Consider the following 21,584-nt stretch of genomic DNA (forward strand, 5'->3'; position numbering starts at 1 on the left):
CCTGGGGGCTTGGCGCCTTGCATCCTGCAGGGTTGGGCTACAGAATGGCAGCCTGGGGGCTTGGCGCCTTGCATTCTGGAAGGTTGGGCTACAGAATGGCAGCCTGAAGTCTTGCATCCTGCAGGGTTGGGCTACAGAATGGCAGCCTGGGGGCTTGGCGCCTTGCATTCTGCAGGGTTGGGCTACAGAATGGCAGCCTGGGGTCTTGCATTCTGCAGGCTGGGGGCCTGGGGTCTGGCATCCTAAAGGGTTGGGCTACAGAATGGCAGCCTGGGGGCTTGACGCCTTGCATGCTGCACGGTTGGGCTACAGAGTGGCAGCCTGGGGTCTTGCATCCTGCAGGCTGGGGGCCTGGGGTCTTGCATGCTGCACGGTTGGGCTACAGAATGGCAGTCTGGGGGGCTGGGGTCTTGCATCCTGCAGGGTTGGGCTACAGAGTGGCAGTCTGGGGGGCTGGGGCCTTGCATTCTGCAGGGTTGGGCTACAGAGTGGCAGTCTGGGGGCCTGGGGTCTTGCATCCTGCAGGGTTGGGCTACAGAATGGCAGCCTGGGGACTTGGCGCCTTGCATTATGCAGGCTTGGGTCACAGAATGGCAGTCTGGGGGCTTGGCGCCTTGCATTCTGGAAGGTTGGGCTACAGAATGGCAGCCTGGGGGCCTAGGGTCTTGCATCCTGCAGGCTGGGGGCCTGTGGTCTTGCATCCTGCACATGCTACAGAAGAGCGAGTCACGGCCCTAGAAGGTGCAATAGACGATGCAAATGGTCGTAGCAGTGGAGTAACTTCAGAAAAGGTTGGGGGGGGGGGGTATGACATCTGAAGAAAAAGTGCCCCAGCCAAATGAATGGGGACAAAATGGTGTGCCATGAAAGTTGGGGGGTCAAACACTCGTGCCCCCCTAAAATTACGCCCATGGGTCGTAGTGTCAACCATTGATACATCGAGAACTAATGGGTGGCCCTTACACACTTGGGGCTTGAGACATGGACAGACGCTGGAAAACGAAGAGAGTATGGGGTGGCTGGCTGTGGAGGAGGGAGGGGGCAGGAAGAAGGTGGAGAAACCATCATCAAAGGTGAAGGTAATAGGGGCACCAGTTAAGGCTGCACTGGGAAGTGAATTGGTGAGAAACTACATTTGTGAAGCAAAATGATTATTACAATGCAAGGGGGGTGACGAATCCAGGGGATTCCTCCCTTCTCCCCAGGGGGGCCACCACCATGGAGGTTAGGGAGAGGGGGGTGACGAATCCAGGGGATTCCTCCCTTCTCCCCAAGAGGGGGCCACCCCCATTGTGGTTAAGGAGAAGGGGGTGACGAAACCAGGGGATTCCTCCCTTCTCCCCAAGAGGGGGCCACCCCCATTGTGGTTAAGGAGAAGGGGGTGACGAAACCAGGGGATTCCTCCCTTCTCCCCAAGGGGGGGCACCCCCATTGAGGTTAGGGAGAGGGGGGTGACGAATCCAGGGAATTCCTCCCTTCTCCCCAAGGGGGGGCACCCCCATGGAGGTTAAGGAGAGGGGGAGTGACGAATCCAGGGAATTCCTCCCTTCTCCCCAGGGGGGAAGCACCCCCATGGAGGTTAGGGAGAGGGGGGGGTGACGAATCCAGGGAACTCCTCCCTTCTCCCAAAGGGGGGAACCACCCCCATGGAGGTTACGGAGGGGGGGGTGATGATTCCGGGGAATTCCTCCCTTCTCCCCAGGGGGGCCACCCCCATGGGGTTAGGGAGAGGGGGGTGACAACCCCCATTGAGGTTAGGGAGAGGGGGGTGACGAATCCAGGGAATTCCTCCCTTCTCCCCAAGGGGGGGCACCCCCATGGAGGTTAGGGAGAGGGGGGTGACGAATCCAGGGGATTCCTCCCTTCTCCTCAAGTGGGGGCCACCCCCATGGAGGTTAGGGAGAGGGGGGTGACGAATCCAGGGGATTCCTCCCTTCTCCCCAAGGGGGGGGGAACCACCCCCATGGAGGTTAGGGAGAGGGAGGTGACGAATCCAGGGGATTCATCCCTTCTCCCCAGGGGGGCCACCCCCATTGAGGTTAGGGAGAGGGGGTGTCGATTCCAGGGGAGTCCTCCCTTCTCCCCAGGGGGGGGGAACCACCCCCATTGAGGTTAGGGAGAGGGGGTGACGAATCCAGGGAATTCCTCCCTTCTCCCCAGGGGAGAACCACCCCCATGGAGGTTAGGGAGAGGTGTGTGACGAATCCAGGGGATTCCCCCTTCTCCCCGGGGGGGGGGCACCTCCATTGAGGTTAGGGAGAGGGGGAGTGACAAATCAGGGAACCACCCCACGGAGGTTAGGGAGAGGGGTGTGACGAATCCAGGGGATTCCTCCTTCTCCCCAGGGGGGGCCACCCTCATTGAGGTTAGGGAGAGGGGGAGTGACAAATCTAGGGAATTCCTCCCTTCTCCCCAGGGGCGGGCACCCCCATGGAGGTTAAGGAGAGGGGGGGTGACGATTCCGGGGGGTGATGAATCCAGGGAATTCCTCCCTTCTCCCCAGGCAGGAACCACCCCCATGGAGGTTAGGGAGAGGGGGGGTGACAAATCCAGGGAATTCCTCCCTTCTCCCCAAGGGGGGGCACCCCCATGGAGGTTAGGGAGAGGGAGGTAACGAATCCAGGGAATTCCTCCCTTCTCCCAAAGGGGGGGAACCACCCCCATGGAGGTTAGGGAGAGGGGGGTGACGATTCCGGGGAATTCCTCCCTTCTCCCCAGGGGGGAACCACCCCCATTGAGGTTAGGGAGAGTGACGAATCCAGGGAATTCTTCCCTTCTCCCCAAGGGGGGGCACCCCCATGGAGGTTAGGGAGAGGGGGATGACGAATCCAGGGGATTCCTCCCTTCTCCCCAAGGGGGGGCCACCCCCATTGAGGTTAGGGAGAGAGGGTGACAAATCCAGGGAATTCCTCCCTTCTCCCCAGGGGGGGAACCACCCCCATGGAGGTTATGGAGAGGGGGGGGGGTGACGTGTCCAAGGAACTCCTCCCTTCTCCCCAAGGGGGGGCCACCCCCATGGAGTTTAGGGAGAGGGAGGTGACGAATCCAGGGGATTCCTCCCTTCTCCCCAAGGGGGGGGACACCCCCATGGAGGTTAGGGAGGCGAGCCCGCTCTGCACGATCCTCCCTAGGGGTTTGGGCAAGAGGGACTTCACTGGGAGTGACCTACCCGGGTGTAAGAGGGACCCCTGTGAATTCTGTACTCCCCGCCTATGTGGGGGCCACATAAATAGTAAAGGGGGTGAGGCCTCACTCCTGAGCCCTCCTGAGACTAGACACCTAATCGGAGGCATATGCCTTTTTCAACTCCTATGAAAATAACGAAGTCCTCGGCAGAGGAGATTCCCTGTGCTACTCCGAACTGCAGGGAGGAGACACGCAGAGCGACACTGCCACTGGAGCGTGGACCAAAAGCATCCTGGAGGCAGGACCACAGAGAGGACGTGGTAGGCCAGGAGCCCACGAAATCCCGCCAAATCCAGGAAGGCTGGGGGCAAAGGCGCTTCAGTCCCCATACCGAGAAGCGCAGAAGGGAAGAGCGCCCGAGCACGGATAGGCCCAGGGAGGATTGCCGCAACAGGAGGGAATAATGCAGAAGGGACGAGAGCCCAAAGCACGGATAGGCCCAGGGAGGGTTGCCGCAACAGGAGGGAATAATGCAGAAGGGACGAGAGCCCAGAGCACGGATAGGCCCAGGGAGGGTTGCCACAACAGGAGGGAATAATGCAGAAGGGAAGAGAGCCCAGAGCACGTATAGGCCCAGGGAGGGTTGCCGTAACAGGAGGGAATAATGCAGAAGGGAAGAGAGCCCAGAGTACGGATAGGCCCAGGGAGGGTTGCTGCAACAGGAGGGAATAGGGACGAGAGCCCAGAGCACGGATAGGCCCAGAGAGGGTTGCTGCAACAGGAGGGAATAATGCAGAAGGGAAGAGAGCCCAGAGCACTGATAGGCCCAGGGAGGGTTGCTGCAACAGGTGGGAATAATACGGCTGGAGGATAGGCCCAGGGATGGTTGCCGCAACAGGAGGGAATAATGCGGCTGGGAATAGAGCCCAGAGGACGGATAGGCCCAGAGAGGGAATAATGCAGCTGGGAAGAGAGCCCAGAGCACGGATAGGCCCTGGGAGGGTTGCCGCAACAGGAGGGAATAATGCAGAAGGGACGAGCGCCCAGAGCATGGATAGGCCCAGAGAGGGTTGTCGCAACAGGAGGGAATAATGCGGCTGGGAAGAGAGCCCAGAGCACGGATAGGCCCAGAGAGGGTTGCTGCAACAGGGGGGAATAGGGACGAGAGCCCAGAGCACGGATAGGCCCAGAGAGGGTTGCCACAACAGGAGGGAATAATGCAGAAGGGAAGAGAGCCTAGAGCACGGATAGGCCCAGGGAGGGTTGCTGCAACAGGAAGGAATAATGCAGAAGGGAAGAGAGACCAGAGCACGGATAGGCCCGGAGAGGGTTGCCGCAACAGGAGGGAATAATGCGGCTGGGAAGAGAGCCCAGAGCACGGATAGGCCCAGAGAGGGTTGCTGCAACAGGAGGGAATAATGCAGAAGGGAAGAGAGCCCAGAGCACGGATAGGCCCAGAGAGGGTTGCCACAACAGGAGGGAATAATGCAGAAGGGAAGAGAGCCTAGAGCACGGATAGGCCCAGGGAGGGTTGCCGCAACAGGAAGGAATAATGCAGAAGGGAAGAGAGACCAGAGCACGGATAGGCCCGGAGAGGGTTGCCGCAACAGGAGGGAATAATGCGGCTGGGAAGAGAGCCCAGAGCACGGATAGGCCCAGAGAGGGTTGCTGCAACAGGGGGGAATAGGGACGAGAGCCCAGAGCACGGATAGGCACAGAGAGGGTTGCCGCAACAGGAGGGAATAATGCAGAAGGGAAGAGAGCCCAGAGCACGGATAGGCCCTGAGAGGGTTGCCACAACAGGAGGGAATAATGCAGAAGGGAAGAGAGCCTAGAGCCCGGATAGGCCCAGGGAGGGTTGCTGCAACAGGAGGGAATAATGCTGAAGGGAAGAGAGCCCAGAGCACGGATAGGCCCCGAGAGGGAATAATGCAGCAGGGAAGAGAGCACGGATAGGCCCAGAGAGGGTTGCTGCAATAGGAGGGAATAATGCAGAATATTTATAAATTGAGTGACTTTGCTACCAAAAGAACGGAGTCAGATTTGGATTTTGAACTTTTTGTTTGATTTCTTCTTAGAAAGCCACTGTGATGACCCAGGCCAGGAACAGTGTCCTGGGGCGAAAATGTGATTTTAAAGATTGCCTGCAGGAGGGGAGAGGGAGGTGGCGGGAGGCAGCCAGGTGGCCTGGACACCCTCCGGTGTGAAAACACTTTCTCTCCACGTTTGTTTCCTTTTCATCTAGGGGATGGCTAGTTAGCTGGACAGGTTTGGAAGGAGGATTGTTTCTCAGTTCTTGGACATCCTGACAAGGAGATTTGTTTTAGTTGGGAAACCGCCTTTTAGCAGGAGGGCTAGTGAGGCATTTTCTTTCCTTTAAATAAATGTTCAGTGATTAACTAAGTGCTCTGGTTCGAGTCTTACTTCTGGGTCCTTACAGGAGATTAAGTGGACACTAGATATACACAGGCTCCGAACTACAGAAAAACAGATCAGGGTTGACCCCAGAAGAACTCTTTGCAAATGGCAGTGCACATTGACTCGCACGTGATCCATCTTCCTGCTTGGATGCTGGGTCCGTTGGTATTCAGGTCAGTAGACTTGAAGGCACATGAAGGGGAGAGCAGCAGACATGAGGAAGGAACATATGCCAGTCATGTCCACAAGATCAACACCTCCCTCCCGTAAGCAGTCTTCCAGACCTTGGTTTAGGCTCTTGCCATTTCACTTGAACCAAAGAAAATGCGATGGGTGGAATTTTGAAGTAATCTTTACCACTGGTCAACCTTCTACAACAATGTTTTGTAGCCCAGCTGCGCCATCACAGAAGGGGGACCAGCCATTTGCAAAACAGTCGGGTACCTGCTTCAATGCCAGCAGTCCAGTCTGAACTGCCGGGGCATGTCTTCTCTGCACGGAAACGCAAGTTACCCCAAACATGTTTCAGCCTTGTTACGCCTCCTCAGTGAGGTGTAGCTTGGTTCCCTGTGGTGCAGCAAGGCCGAAAAATGTCTGGGGCTGGGGTTAAAGTTGGTCTGCCAACTTGAGGACGGGTGTACCCAGCAGACGTGGGTGCCTTGCTTGCTGCTCCATGAGGAACCAAACTGTACCACAAGGAGGCCCAACTAGGGCAAACCATGCCTGGGGCTGACTGCGTTTCCATGCAGAGGGGATGTGGTCTAGACGTTCTTGTTGGGCCGCTACCATTAGTGGCAGTACCAGGCTGATATTTCACGTGGCTTGTCCTCTTCTGCAATGGCAAAGATGGGCTAAAAACAGTGGTGTGGAAGGTTGCCCACAACAATGCCAGTGGTTAGGCTAACCTTCCACCATCACACTTTTGGTTATAGCTCCTGAAGTCACACCTGGATGGCAGCAATGGCACCCTTGCTGCAGCCACTACATCACACCTTGTACATAAAAGGCAGTTGAGCACGCCACAGCCACCAAGTCACCAGAAACAAAAAAAGCAAACCATCTCTCTTCAAATCCATGATTAATAAATCCCACTGCAGCCCATTCCAGACACATTACTGTTCAAGATACTATGCACCCCACATAAGGCTGTGCACACAGAAACAAGCCTACTTTACTGCGTCTCTCTCCCAATTCTAGCAACACGTGTGTAAAGACTGGAGGGGGGGGGGCATCTGTACTTCTGCCCTCTATATGGTTGGAACAGAAGCACAGAGCACCCCAGCCAAGGTTTTCTATATAGCAGCTATGGACAATAAACCCAGGATTAAGCTCTCAGGGGGTGATGCAGGCTAGTTCTTAAGTACAGTGATGCCCCAAGCCCCCACAAAGGAATGTTCACATACTGTTAGGTGATAACACAGCTTCTTTATGTAAAATAAGGTTCAGTAACATATATACATATAAATAATAACACTTTGTACTGGGGCTGTTCTATTAAAATAATAGCAAATATGGTATACACTATGTGGTACCATACTAAACTTAAATTCAGTAAAAATGCTCCAACTGCTGACAGTTCTAAACAGGCATGTACAATCTTAAGTAAGGTGGATTTTCATAGATCAAGCAAGGAAGGCAGGCTAGTTTCCGAATGTAGGCGGTATACTTTCATAAGACTCAAATAGTAACACTGTACAAGTATCCCCCACCTGTGCAACCTGTAATGGAAACGTTAGGGAGTACCTTATCTTGGCTTTTACAGCCAAGTCCAAAAATGTTCAATAACGTTTTGCTTTCTTGTTAAAAGGTCCTACCACAAGAGAACAGGATCCACAAGGACGCTGCGGGAGCCCAGGACGACTCTGGAAGCTGGAAGACACTTTAACCTCATCACAGTACTTGCCAGGCGAAGTGGCAGAGTTTCTTAGCTTCACTCGATGGGACACCTGAAGGATGGACCCCCCTTTGCAAGAAGGAGTCGCTGGGATGCCGAGGCCAACAGAAAAAGGAGGATGCAAGTACTTCTGGAAAAGCAGCAGCTTCAGTCTTCGTGGTGGTCTCCATTAGACGGGTGTTACTCCTGTTGTGGAAGTCCTAGGAAGGTGAAACTTACTGTGGACTCCAAAAAAACACCTGGCTGAAGAAGAGAAGACCCATGCAGACTTTGGAAGCCTTTCAGTGTTAACGGGGGCAATGGCAGAAATGGGCATCTGGTTTCAGGATTTTGCGGTTCACCAACTTTTGAATCATCGGTGCGACAACCACAGCACGGACCTCAGGACGGCTTCTGGCAACCTGGACTCAGCCACTGGACTACAGATCCTCACCAAGGCTAGACCCTCAGGACGTCTTCTTCTTCAGATGTTGGTGGCGGGAAACCCACTGGCAGACCTTACACTGCACACAGCAAACTGGGATCTTCAGCAAGAAAAAAAATAGTCAGCGGTCATAGCAAGGAAGTCCCTTGAAGGATTCTCAAGAGATATGGAACTTCGCAGCTCTGGGTGTCAAGCAGCACTATGCCAGGGTACCCCTTCTTCTGGGCGGTAGGCAGCAATCTGGCTTCCAGTGGTCACAAACACTTCTCCGCACCCTGGGTGAAACAACTGGACTTCTTTGACTCAAGATGTCCAAGCACTCCTCTGGACTCACGAAGACCCCTTCTTGGGACGGCAGGCACACAGGACTGGCTTCCAGGGTACTACAGATGAAAAGTAGCAGGTGCATGGTTGTCCCTTGTAGCTCAGCAAGTGGTCTCCTATCCAGGTCCTCTCTTGGATCAGTCCTTGGAAGAACACAGCAGCTTTCAGATTACATCAAGAGAATACAGCAGCAGACTTTTCTACAGCTGGGCTCCAGGTTTCAGCTTCCGAACTAACTGCTGAACAAATTGGTGAGAGTGGTCCACTGTTATACACATTGGTTCCCCGTTCACTCAGACTGAGCCAGACTCTGCAGCCAATCAATCACAAGTGCATTCATGCCGATGGGCAGCCAATCAGGCTCACAGGCATTCAGGCCATTCACTCCACGCAGACACCCATAGCACAGAATGTGGATTGGAGTAAGCCCCTAGCCTTATAGCACACTACATTCACTCCAGTGTCAGGTCAGGGCTGTCTCAGGCATTGTGTCACACATGCCAAAACCAGACACCCACAACCCAGAATGAGAGTTCAGACTCCATTCATACAGGTCCCAACCCAAGGGTGTACCCACAACACAATGCCCTTGGGAAGGCTCCAGTCAGGGCTTCCCAGGACTTTAGGAAAACAAGGTAACAGGCAACAGAAACCCAGAGGCTACAGTTGCCATCTTGCCTTTCTTCAGGAATCCATCGATTCCTATGGCAGAGCCAGGTTACCCAAAAATGGAGGACACTTGGAGCCACTGCCAAGTCATCATGTAGCTACCACTAGCCCATACCCTGCTCTGTGGGCAACACAGGTGCCCAAAACACATAAGGGGTACAAGGGTGTACCCCCACCCAGGGGTGCTATAAGGGTATCCCATGGGTGTCGTTCACCAAAAGCAAAACATGAAGAGCTGCACTGCCAGAGGTCCAAGCTGGACTTGAGTGGCAGAAAACAAAAAAGACACACAGAGAAGTGGTGGGACAAAGACTAGGAAGCCCTGTCCCTCCATAGGGCAATTCCAGCATCACTACATGCCAATCTCTGAGCAACGCCATCTCCAATCTTGAGACCAAGTTACCCCACAAGAAGAAAACAATGATAAAGGCATCTGCGTGCTACGCCCCAGGCAACTGGAACAATGTTGCCGTTTCAATTAGAACACTCCTTCAGGCAGGAAAGGGCTACTAGACTTTGCTCTTTATAGGAACACAGAGCGTTCAACTTGGGAGAACCATCTTCTGGCCCACGCAACAGGCCCAGCCCATGGCCCAACCTTTGATGTACTGACTTTTGAAGCCCTCCTTCTGTTAAATGCATTTAGTGCTCTGTTGCTTTCCAGCTAAGGGTGTGCTGTAGTAAACCATTTACACACACATGCATGGATCTAATGCTGGGAAAGATCATTGTGCCAGCATGTTTTACAGGCCATTATCCCTTTTCAACACGCACGTGACCATCCTGGGCAAGTGCTAGTAACAGGTTAGACAAACTCCAAGCTGTATTCAGTGACCCGGAAGGATCTATTTATTATGAGACAAGTCTAGGCTAAATGGGCTATTTTAGGGCTGTGAAATGGTTCTTTGGAATGCTCATAGTTTACTCCCTGGGTGAGGGTATGGGCAGGTATCAAGGTCAACCACTCAAACTATGTCCTTGGTAGGTACAGAGGGTGCTTCTCGTAAAATGTACATGTGCACAGTAGCTTAAATGCCAAAGAATGCGAGCACGTGCATTACAAAATACTGGGAGTATATGCAATTATTTCCCTCCTGACGGAAGACCATTGACATGGGATATTGGGGAGGCGGGGGGCGGAAATCATAAGCGAGGGAAATGGCAACACAAATGAGCTTATCTCAGGTCGAGTTGAGATGGGGACATGTTTATTTGAAGTGGCAAAACATCAAAGGGTGATTTGACAACTCAATGCCGTCCATGATGATCGGCGATTAGGAATGTTTGACTAAAACAGGTGTTACTTGACCATTTACTGGGCAGGCCACCAGTGCAATGGAAAAGATGAGACCCTCCAGGCTTGCTGTACAAAGAGGCAGCCACCACGAACATTACAAAACCGGTATGACGAAACCCTGCAAAACCCAATGGCGCGCAATTCGGTTAGATGAAATACTATGGTGCGGATCACTTGGCGTCCCTACGCCTTCACTAAACACCTCGGGGAGCCCTCTATTGCAATGCTTCATAATGGGGTGGGCTGGAGAGAATAAGCCAACCATTCTAAGAAGAAAAAAGTAACTTACATGACAATCCGAGGAAGCAGAGGAAAACCTAACAGAACTCCCAAAACACGAGCTATGGGTGCAACTAAACGACACGAATTTGAAGTTTGGCCTTCTATGACATACAGAGAATGAGAAAGACCTACAAGAACATATTCTGAAAGAGGGCTTAAGAGGGGGGCGGGGATAGTGAAAGATTCGCAAGCCCCACAACCGAGAGAGAATTCATAAAAAATGTCATGCACCTGGCACTCGTCCTCAAGTAGACTGACTAAAGCGAATGCGGACACAGATTACTTTCCCAAAAGCAGACGCAAGAAATACTGGGAATGCAAGCACGAGCCCGTCACGGAAATACATAGATGATGAGAATGAAGAAAAGTAACCATCTTCTCGGTCAAAAAACGTAGGTTGGATTACAAAAGTAATAGGAATTCTATTCTCGGAAGGTCAATGTGAGTTCATTTTCAACCCGCAGCCACAAAACTACGATAAAAAAAAGCCTACGTGGGACTCCAACATGTGCTTATTGCAGGGGTCTGCAACATTCGGGTCTCCAGAGTTTAGGGATTACAACTCACACCAGCATAAAGCAGAATAAATAGTGAGGGATCATGGGAGTCATAGTCCCAAACACTTGTAAAGCAACAGGCCACAGGCCACTGCTTTATTGCCGCTAGACAATGTGGGGGGGACCAAGAGAAAATAACTAAACACGAGGACAGCTGCTCCTACAGATCTGGAGATGCGCGTTCACTGCAGCAGAGCGATTCCCAGGAGCCAGATCACTACACAAGTAACCCAGAAACAATGCATATGCTGAGGAACAGAGGTCTGCAACCTTTTGGCTAAGCACATCTTTCGGACTACACTTCCACCAGTCCCATTCAGCAAAGACAATGGTGAAGGATCAAGGTAGTTGTAGTCCAAAATATCTGGAGAGCCACAATTACAGACTGGTCTACCTCTCGGACACTGTCCAATGGAGGGTCGGATCAGAGCACCTCCCGGGCACTGTCCAATGGAGGGTCGGATCAGAGCAGGGCAACGCGCCATGGAGAAGGCTGGTCTACCTCCCGGGCACTGTCCAACGGAGGGTCAGATCAGAGCAGGGAGACGCGCCATGGAGAAGGCTGGTCTACCTCCCGGGCACTGTCCAATGGAGGGTCGGATCAGAGCAGGAAGATGCACCATGGAGGAGGCTGGTCTACCTCCCGGGCACTGTCCAATGGAGGGTCGGATCAGAGCAGGAAGATGCACCATGGAGGAGGCTGGTCTACCTCCCGGGCACTGTCCAACGGAGGGTCGGATCAGAGCAGGGAGACGCGCCATGGAGAAGGCTGGTCTACCTCCCGGACACTGTCCAATGGAGGGTCGGATCAGAGCACCTCCCGGGCACTGTCCAACGGAGGGTCAGATCAGATCAGAGCAGGGAGATGGGCCATGGAGAAGGCTGGTCTAACTCCCGGGCACTGTCCAACGAAGGGTCGGATCAGAGCAGGGAGAGGCACCATGGAGAAGGCTGATCTACCTCCCGGGCACTGTCCCGTGCAGGGTCGGATCAGAGCAGGGAGACGCACCATGGAGGAGGCTGATCTACCTCCCGGGCACTGTCCCGTGCAGGGTCGGATCAGAGCAGGGAGACGCGCCATGGAGAAGGCTGGTCTACCTCCCGGACACTGTCCAATGGAGGGTCGGATCAGAGCACCTCCCGGGCACTGTCCAACGGAGGGTCAGATCAGATCAGATCAGAGCAGGGAGATGCGCCATGGAGATGGCTGGTCTAACTCCCGGGCACTGTCCAACGAAGGGTCGGATCAGAGCAGGGAGAGGCACCATGGAGAAGGCTGATCTACCTCCCGGGCACTGTCCCGTGCAGGGTCGGATCAGAGCAGGGAGACGCACCATGGAGGAGGCTGATCTACCTCCCGGGCACTGTCCCGTGCAGGGTCGGATCAGAGCAGGGAGACGCACCATGGAGGAGGCTGGTCTACCTCCCGGGCACTGCCCAATGGACAGTTGGATCAGAGCAGGGAGACCAGCAATAGGTGAACGCTCGCCTACCTCACAGACACAAAGAGGTTTGGACCAACACAGGAAGGGACAATTGATGAGACAGGTCTGTCCCCTGGACACTTTGCAAAGTTGGTATTGCATCAGTGCTAGGAGCCACCCGACACGTGATGGCTAGAGGCCAATCTTGCCCTTTGTGGTTTCTTACAGGGGAACGCTGCTATTAACAGGACTGTTCCATCTCCCCACATCTAACCCTGGGAAAAATAGTTTCACACATGCAGCCAGAAAATGTCATGTACCATTTACTATTAAACTACTTATTCATTGGCTAACCCATTTTCTTTCAACAAATTACACTTTAAAATAATTCAATTAAGGAATTCAGCCTTGTAGACATAGCCTCACATTCTACAGAGAGCTCATTCCTAAACATCCCTCATCCCAGAAATACTGCTCAGTTTGGGTTTGTGAACAGACCCTATGCTGCCTGTTGCTGTGCATCGATAGGGACCGCTGACAACTTGTAAAACGGAGTCCTCTGGTTCCAGTGCTTTTGGCTGGTCATGGCGATCTTACGTGGCCTCTATCCTGTATCCTGTACGTACCGGAACCTCGACCAGAGCCAGAGGAGAAGTGGGAGATGTGCCAACAGGTTGATGACTCTTTCAAGGTGGCAGGGCTATGGCAGAGACCGAGCCTCTGTTTGGAGAGGTACATACAGGGAAAGGGGGCCCAGACGAGGCAGGGCATCAGAAGCGGGTCTTAGTGCAGTGGTCTTCACAGGAACACAGTGGGGGATGGGCATGTTCCTGTGTTTAAGGGCAGTGGACCTACTTGTTAAGCACAAATGCTTTCTTTGAGGTCTTAAAAATGGCTAGAGTTATGCAGACCAATGCCCAGTGAGATAGCACGGAACCTGCAGCAAGCCAGGAGTACCCACAGTGAAGGCCCAGAGGGTCTCTGGGCAAGACATGGTGGGCTCTATGATCACTCAGTGCCCTGGGGGAATAAATATGCCTGATTTTAAAAGAAAGTATGATTCTTGGGGACAGCTCTCAGGGTAACCCCTCTTTTCCACCTCGCAATACACTAGAAAACGAATGTATGGCTTTCTTTATTTTGGTAAACCTGTTCAAGAAATCTGAAAGGGAACCACGAGTTAATAAGGAGTTCAAACTGCAAAACACTGCATATTTTGCATCGCGGGTACATCGTTATGTACTCAATGATATAGTACCCCAGCCACGTCCTTCGAAAGTATGTCATCTGCTTATCACCCACTTAGATGTGAAGCCCAGAAGATGATGGGGAAGAGAGAGGGGGGCACCCACGCGAGAAGGAAGCCGAGACATGTCATGGGGCTTGGGGGAGCTTCACCCATTGCGAAATGTATCAAATGCTGGTGGTGGCGGTGGGGGTTGTGGCGGCACCAGAAAACAGAAGAGATGGTATCCAGAGGATGGAGGTGGCTTAGGTGTGAAGGAGAGTGAGGGTACAGAGTATGGAAGGAGCGATTCGAGGTTGGAAGGAGTCTGTAGGGGATGGGTGGGGAGGACCGAACACACATGCCAGGGAGCATATCAGTGGGAGACTAGGGGCGATTGGCATAAGGGCAGAGGATGGAAAGGTGAAGTAGAAGATGCTGGGACTGGGTAGATGGAAGCAGGGATGACAGAGTAGGGGGCAGACAGAGGGAGGGAGTAGGGGATACATGCTGGAGGTGAAGTAAAGAGGGGCGTGTGATGATTGGAGAAAGCACGGGCTATCTGGTGGCAGCAAGTGGGGTGGTGAATTGGGGCATGCAGGGAGGGAATGGGGCATGCAGGGAGGGAATGGGGCTACCGGTGGTGGGGTAGGGGCTGGTAAACGGAGGGAGCCTGGGATAGAGCAGCGGTTGGGATGTGGAACAAGGCGACAGGTGTTGATGAAGATAGGTCAGAGGAAGGCAGGGAGCAGGGAAGGGCGGGACCAGGAGACGGAGGGGTCGAAGGAGTGCAGAGAAGGGACAGGGGTGTGGAGCAGGAGTATAATAGCCAAAAGGGGTGGAAAAAGCAATGGGTGTGGGGAGAGCATGGCCCACAAGGGGCTAGTAAAGGTTCAACGCGGTGAATAAAGTGTGCAGGGTCATGGGAAGGGAATGAACGTGCAAAGAATGCGGAGCAGGGATGGGTGCAGAAGGAGCAGGGGGTGGCTGGCGGCGAGCAGGGAGTGCACGGGCCTCAGGGGGCACGCAGGCTGTGAGCTGAACATGGGGGCACAGGGCAGTGCCCCGGGTGCAGGGGTGGGTGCAAAAGGAGCAGGGATGGGTGCAGAGAGGGCAGGGATGGGTGCAGAAGGAGCAGGGATGGATGAAGAAGAGCAGGGATGGGTGCAGAAGGAGCAGGGATGGGTGAAGAAGAGCAGGGTGTGGGTGCGGAAGGAGCAGGGATGGATGAAGAAGAGCAGGGTGTGGGTGCAGAAGCAGGGATGGGTGCAGAAGGAGCAGGGATGGGTGCAGAAGAGCAGGGTGTGGGTGCAGAAGGAGCAGGGATGGGTGCAGAAGGAGCAGGGATGGGTGCAGAAGGAGCAGGGATGGGTGCAGAAGGAGCAGGGATGGATGAAGAAGAGCAGGGATGGGTGCAGAAGAGCAGGGTGAGGGTGCAGGGATGGGTGCAGAAGGAGCAGGGATGGATGAAGAAGAGCAGGGTGTGGGTGCAGGGATGGGTGCAGAAGGAGCAGGGATGGATGAAGAAGAGCAGGGTGTGGGTGCAGGGATGGGTGCAGAAGGAGCAGGGATGGGTGCAGAAGGAGCAGGGGTGGATGAAGAAGAGCAGGGTGTGGGTGCAGAAGGAGCAGGGATGGATGAAGAAGAGCAGGGTGTGGGTGCAGAAGGAGCAGGGATGGCGCAGAAGGAGCCGGGGTGGCTGGGTGGGGGCGAGCAAGGGGTGCACGGGCCTGGGGGGGGGGGGGGCACGCAGGCTGTGAACTGTACGTGGGGACACGGTGCAGTGCCCCGGGTGCAGGGATGGGTGCAGAAGGATGAATGCAGCGGGAGAGGCCAGGGATGGGCGAGCAGCGGGATGAGGATGGGCGCAGGCACTGCAGCAGCAGGGAGTGCTGCTGGCTGCAGGCCATCCCTCTCTCTCACCTGCACGGCCCGGGTGAAGAAGACCCCGGCGTCCGAGGCCAGCTTCTTGACGTTGAAGTCCATGGCTGCCAGGGTACCAGGGGCAGGTGACAGGCGCTGCTGCCTGCCTCCCTGCTGCCTGCCTGCTGCTCCTGTCTCCTCCCATGCACCGCCTCCTCTCCCACCCACCCTGCCAGAAGTCGACGCCCCCTCACCACTTCCGGGTACAGCAGACGTACGGGGAGACACTGAATGCCGGGGCGGCAACGTTATACGGAACGGACCAATCAGAGCCGGTGTTCAAATCACAGCGTTATCTCTGACCCAATCAGTCATGAGGATATATAGTGAGGTACGTCACTCGTGGAGGGAGCGTGCCAGCTGGCAGGCAATCTTCCACAGAAGCGGGGATGGGCAGTGCTTAATATCCTAGCCAATGGGCGGCCAGCAGGCTCGCGGACTCCGCCCCTTGCGATGTGAAAAGCTGGAAATGGAGGCGGCTGCGCCATTGCTGCTGCATGGAGACAAGATGGCGGCGCTGCTGCTGCTGCTGCTGCTGGACAGCACGCGGGAGTAGCTGCTCAATGCAGCGGCGCACATGTGGCCATTGTGCCTGATTTTCCCGCACGTCAGATGTCCGTGGAGCCCTTACACAGTCTCTTATGGGGTCCTAGTCCAGAGACGCATCGCACAGTATTTAGCAAGCAGTAACTTAATATTTTAAATAATGGGGGGATTTTACTCAAGAAAGAGGGAGGCCTGTGTTTTATCTTTTCATTTGCATTGGAGGAAAATCCCTTTTCTGTTGGGGAAACTTAAACCGTGTTGTAAAATGCAGACCGTCCTATGGCCATATGCTCAAGAAGGCCACTCGGTTATGGGACTTGCAGTTGGTCAAAATCTGAGCACTAGGCCTGATTATGGGTGTGGTGTCATGTGCCGGAGAATACCAAGCAGTCGTGTTTTTCTTCTGTGCAGCGACATGCTGCGCCATATCATTATACAGAGAATACCATTAATTGAGTTTTTTCACTATTAATTACCAAATCGTTGTTGGTGGCGTATTCCCAGAGCGCACAGGCCGATCTGGATAGTCCACTAAATGTGTGGTCCATGATGATCAGATCATCAGCATATGCAAGCACTGAACAGTGCTCAGATCCGATCCGAGGGGGGGCAATTGTGCACTACAGAGACCGCTATGGGAAGGTCATAAGTAAATAAATTGTACAAGAAAGGAGCTGTAACACAACCCTGTTTTATTCCTCTATTCTGCATTATTGGGAAAGTCATATGGCCTTGGGAATCCAACTTCAGTTTGGCCGAGGTATTTAGATGTAAAGCTCTCAGGTAGTAGAGGAGTTCATCAGGGCAGCCTAATCATTTTAATTTTAGCCAAAGTTTTTCATGAGGGACGGTATCAAAGGCCGCGCGGAAGACTATGAAGAGGGCGTACTGAGGGGGTTTCCCACGGTTCTTAGCTCTCGTCCTCAGCAGATCAATGATCATTAGGTTCATGGTAGTAGTGTAACCTTTCCTGAATCCACTTTGGAAGTGGTTGAGTATTCCAAATTTATCAGCCCACGCCTCCAATTTTTCCAAGAGCAGCGACGCAAATAGCTTATCTGTGCAATTCAACATCGATAGCAGTCTGTAATTTCCAGGTTCCAGTCTATTTCCTCTCTTGGAGACTGAAATAAGTATGGAAGTTTGCCATGAGGCCGGGATATTACCAGTCTCCAATATTTTATCGAATATGATCTTTATTAAGCTGGCCCAGAAATCAGGATTACTCTTCAGAACAACATTAGCTAGGCCGTTGGGTCCTGGCGCTCTTGATGATTTTAAAGATTTGATTTTGACAAGGAGTTGCTCATTGGTCACAGTGAATGGTTTCACAGGAGGGACACGTTCATCACTACTTTGATAGTCCGGCGCTAATGGAGTATTACGTTCTCTAGGCCTAAACTAGTTATGCAGGGGAGTGAAATAAAATACACCCCCACATACAAATATTTGGATGTGGAGGTTGATGTTATAGGTGAATATCCGACCTGCATACAGACACGAATCACCAGAGCTGCACAATTAACAGCATTAATACACCAATTTGCCATCAAAAACTCTGGTTATACCATGTGGGGAGTGCGCCAGTTATACATGCAGATATTGGTTCCTATGGTTAGCTATGGCCTGGAGGCACTACTGAACATCAATTTAAGCTGGCTCCAAGTCATAGAGGGCAAATTTTGGAGGAGGATATTGGGCCTTCCCCAATGTATCCCGATGGCGATCCTCAGATTGGAACTGGAGCTAACCTCCCTAAAAGCCATCATACTCAAAAGAAGAGCGGATATGTATCTGAAGATGACCAACCAACCCTTGAACTTCTTATTGAGATTCTTGTCTCAAGAAATTTCTAGGGAGTCGACGATCTACCTCCTAAAAGATCAGATGGAAAGTCTTTATAAAGAGATTGGCTGGATCCTGCATTGAGAGGCACCTACGATATATCGAAGAAAGGCCTGTCGAAACGGATAGGCCTATGGGACTGGCTAGAGAACTATGAGCATCTGAGCAAACTCGCAAAGTACCAATTTGTACAATATAGATTATAAACATTTTTGAAACCACAGGTGTATATGAACCTAAGTCCGTCCAGTAGACTCAGACGTTTTCTTCTCTTGCTATGACTCGATTGTCTACCGGTGATATCCACTTGCCATCTCAAGAAAGATATTGTCACTTATGCAAAAACACTTCTATTACTGAAACTGCCATGCACTTACTTATAGCTTGTCCGGTTTTGGCTAAAACCTATGAATTATGCTATGGGAACTTGGTCCACAATTTGGAGCACTTAGATGAACCTTGGTTTTGGTACCATACTCTAAATTCAACCAGCATAAAAACTCATATAGCTATGTATAGCATGTGGCTGAAGATCAAAAAATCTTTGGGCATTACTATCTAGCCTATCCAATTTCTCAGTAATATAATGTGCCACGTGGGTCGGGTCCACCAAAATGATTCGAAGCAAATAACATCTTGGAGGGCTATTTGTGCATGGCGTTAGCTTTGGATAAGCGGATTATACTTAATTCCAATTCTTATGGTTGGGCAATGAGGTGGTTTTGACCTTGAATAATGAATACAAACGTACATTCGAATAATGAATTGAATTGAACTATTGATGGTGCTCTTCAATTTTGTTAGAGAGAATATGTATCGTTATCTACACGTATATTGATATCTCTGGAAATTCTGTGCATAGAATAATCAGTCCTAAATGAGGTTATTTTATTTTATCTTATGTTACTTATTCTATCAGATTTTATTCCAATCAATCTATTTTACTTTTATATGCATTTGAATCATGTGTAAAGTTTATACTTAAACTGTCTCACATTATTGAAATAAATAAATAAATATCATTATAGGCCGAGAAGTATGTGGTAACAAGTCTCTGAATGATGTTAGGGTAAACATCACACTGGCGACGAGCGTGACAAGAGCCCAAATGCGAAATTAATGTGGACTGCAATATCCACAAAGCAAGGAGAGTGTGAGGTGAGGGGCCAATAATTAACAGTGGAAATGCACGCGTATGCAGAGCCTCGTTTTTGTGCCCCCAATGTTCCGTTACACGGCCTAATAACTAACGGAGGAAACACGCGCATATGCAAAACTTTGTTTTAGTGCCCCCAACGTTCCGTTACACGGCCTAAAAACTAACGGAGGAAACATGTGAATGTGCAGAGCCTCGTTTTAGTGCCCCCAACGTTCTGTTTACACGCCCAGAAGAAACAGAGCTCCATTACAGCAACCTCAACGGTGTGAAGTCACTAACAGAAAAAGGGAAAGCACAAATCAATGTTTTTTTTTCTTCAAGCCACATCGTCAGAAAGCACAGGGAAAAACAGACACAGCAGTCAGTAAGGATCCCAAATATCACTGACCAAAGAGACAGAGGTGAAACTGTCAAGGAACATTGTAAACGTCACAAAACACCAACCCTGAATATTGGTGAGTGAAACCAGTCCAGTTTGGGCCCGCATTGATTTAAAAACATTTTTTTTAATCTTCTTCTTGTTTTATCCAAGTAAAGACTCAATTTGTGAAATACCACAGCGCCAACCATGTCCAGCACTGAAACAAGCCCTGCGAGGACTGGTGCGAGCCCGTCAGCAAGGAGAAATGCCAACTCAGATCACCCTGACCCAGCCCTGACCACTCTCATGCCACCTTTCGACCCATTCACCATGGGTGCAGCTATTCGATAGGAAATCTGGTTACAACAATTTGAAATGCACCTGGATGCAAGAGAGATCACTTTAGCTAAGAAGAAACACACATTTCTTCTACTCAACATCGGAGCGGCAGCACTATGCCTGTTCAACGCAATCCCAGACCATGGAGATGAAAACAACTACGATGCTGCAAAGAACGCCCTCACCAATATGTTTGAGCCCAAACTCAATCCTGACTATGAACGCTTTCATTTCTGTAAGGCTAGACAGCGTAAAAATGAAACAGTGGACAAATTCCATGCACGCCTACGTGAAATGGCTGTTGGCTGTGAATTTCCCAACGAAGAATTCACCATCCGTTTTCAAATTATAAATGGAATTTCATCTGAAAAACTGAGGAGGGCCATCTTGTCGGAAAGGAACATAAGCCTGTCCTGAATCTTAGAAATGGCACGCCTGCGCGAGCAAACAGAAGACCAAGTGGCAGTCATTGAGGCGGCCATCCAAAGACTCCAGCTCGACAACCCAAAGCCAACGGAAGATGTTGCTGCTATATCGAGACACCAAAACACCCAAGAATAGGGTGAGCTAAGTAAAAATATTCCCAAAACCCATACGTCACATGGGAGAGACATGGCATGCAAATGGTGCGGGGGCCTGTGGCACAAGGGGAAGTCCTGCCCTGCGTGGGGATCGACATGCCACAAATGCAACCACCTCAACCACTATGCAGCTGTCTGCTTAAACCCACCGAACAGAAGTGATCGAGAACAAACACTGTGGCAAACACTTGAACGCCAGAAGAAATTCGGCCCCCGAGAAACAACTCGTCAACCAGGAAAGAAAGGAAGGGCGAGAGCAGTAGATCACTCCCAGCGATCACTGGACACAAGTGAAAGTGAAGACAGTGAAGACAGTGCATCCCCTGATAGAAAGGACCATGACAAACGGAGAAAACTCAGCAAACGAGTACACAGTGTGCATCTCATCTCCGCCGTATAGCCGCACCATTCTAGACAACAGAAGAGGCCATCATGCACTGTCATTTCTGATGGAGAACCACTGCGCGTAGTCATAGTCACAGGCGCAACCGTCAATGTAATGCCAGTATCAGCATTTAACAAACTTCATCCAAAGCCCAAACTCCAAGAAAGGAAGGTCAGACTATATGCATATGGCTGCAAGAAACCTCTGCCGGTGCAAGGGTCGTTCAAATCTGACTTCGCCCACAATAGTGCCATGTGCCGAGCACGAGTTTACGTCGTCGATGCTGGCTGTGAAACACTGCTAATTGTAGAACCGCTGAGAAACTGAAATGAATCCATTTTGCTTTCAACATTTAGTGCAGAGAGATTGACAAATTGCTACAAACAACATGCCGAAAATGAGATAAGGGAGGCATGCAAACTGGGGTCTTTTGTATCAGGAGGCACTCGAGCCAGTACTTGTTGTGATAAAGGACCCTTTTAAGCATGTGAACGAAAAGGGAAGAATTGGAGGGAGGGATGAAAATCTTTTGTGTTGTTGTTTTTTTTTAAAGGTTTGAATAAACCATTAAAAAAAAAAAAAAAAAAAACAACACAGCGTATTCCAAGGCATCGGGTGTCTAAAGGACAGGTCAATCAAACTCCACATTGACCCCACCATTGAACCAAAAGCAGTACGCCATCGCCGAGTACTATTCCACATGAGGGAAGCTGTAAGAAAAGAATTAGACAAACTAGAAGCGGCAGGCATCATAGAGAAAACATCAGGGCCAACCCCGTGGGTATCCCCACATGGTAGTTCCGAA

At 51.7% G+C, this 21,584-nt stretch overlaps 1 protein-coding gene across 6 annotated transcripts in view; it reads right to left on the bottom strand.

Annotated features, from left to right (window-relative positions):
* The window catches only part of SH3GLB2 (SH3 domain containing GRB2 like, endophilin B2), a 224,899-nt gene extending 209,143 nt beyond the window's left edge, over positions 1–15,756 (bottom strand). For 3 of the 6 annotated variants that reach the window (XM_069609210.1, XM_069609208.1, XM_069609206.1), the window contains exon 1: positions 15,564–15,721. In XM_069609210.1, coding sequence (XP_069465311.1) covers positions 15,564–15,626 — 63 coding nt within the window. In that variant the 5' untranslated portion in view covers positions 15,627–15,721. Of the gene's footprint in view, positions 1–15,563 lie in introns of all 6 variants that reach the window. The other 3 variants (XM_069609209.1, XM_069609207.1, XM_069609211.1) reach the window with 2 other exon arrangements.
* Between the last annotated feature and the right edge of the window lie 5,828 nt (positions 15,757–21,584).

This window comes from Ambystoma mexicanum, chromosome 8, assembly GCF_040938575.1.
Source record: "Ambystoma mexicanum isolate Mex_15411 chromosome 8, UKY_AmexF1_1, whole genome shotgun sequence".
Lineage (NCBI taxonomy): Eukaryota > Metazoa > Chordata > Amphibia > Caudata > Ambystomatidae > Ambystoma > Ambystoma mexicanum.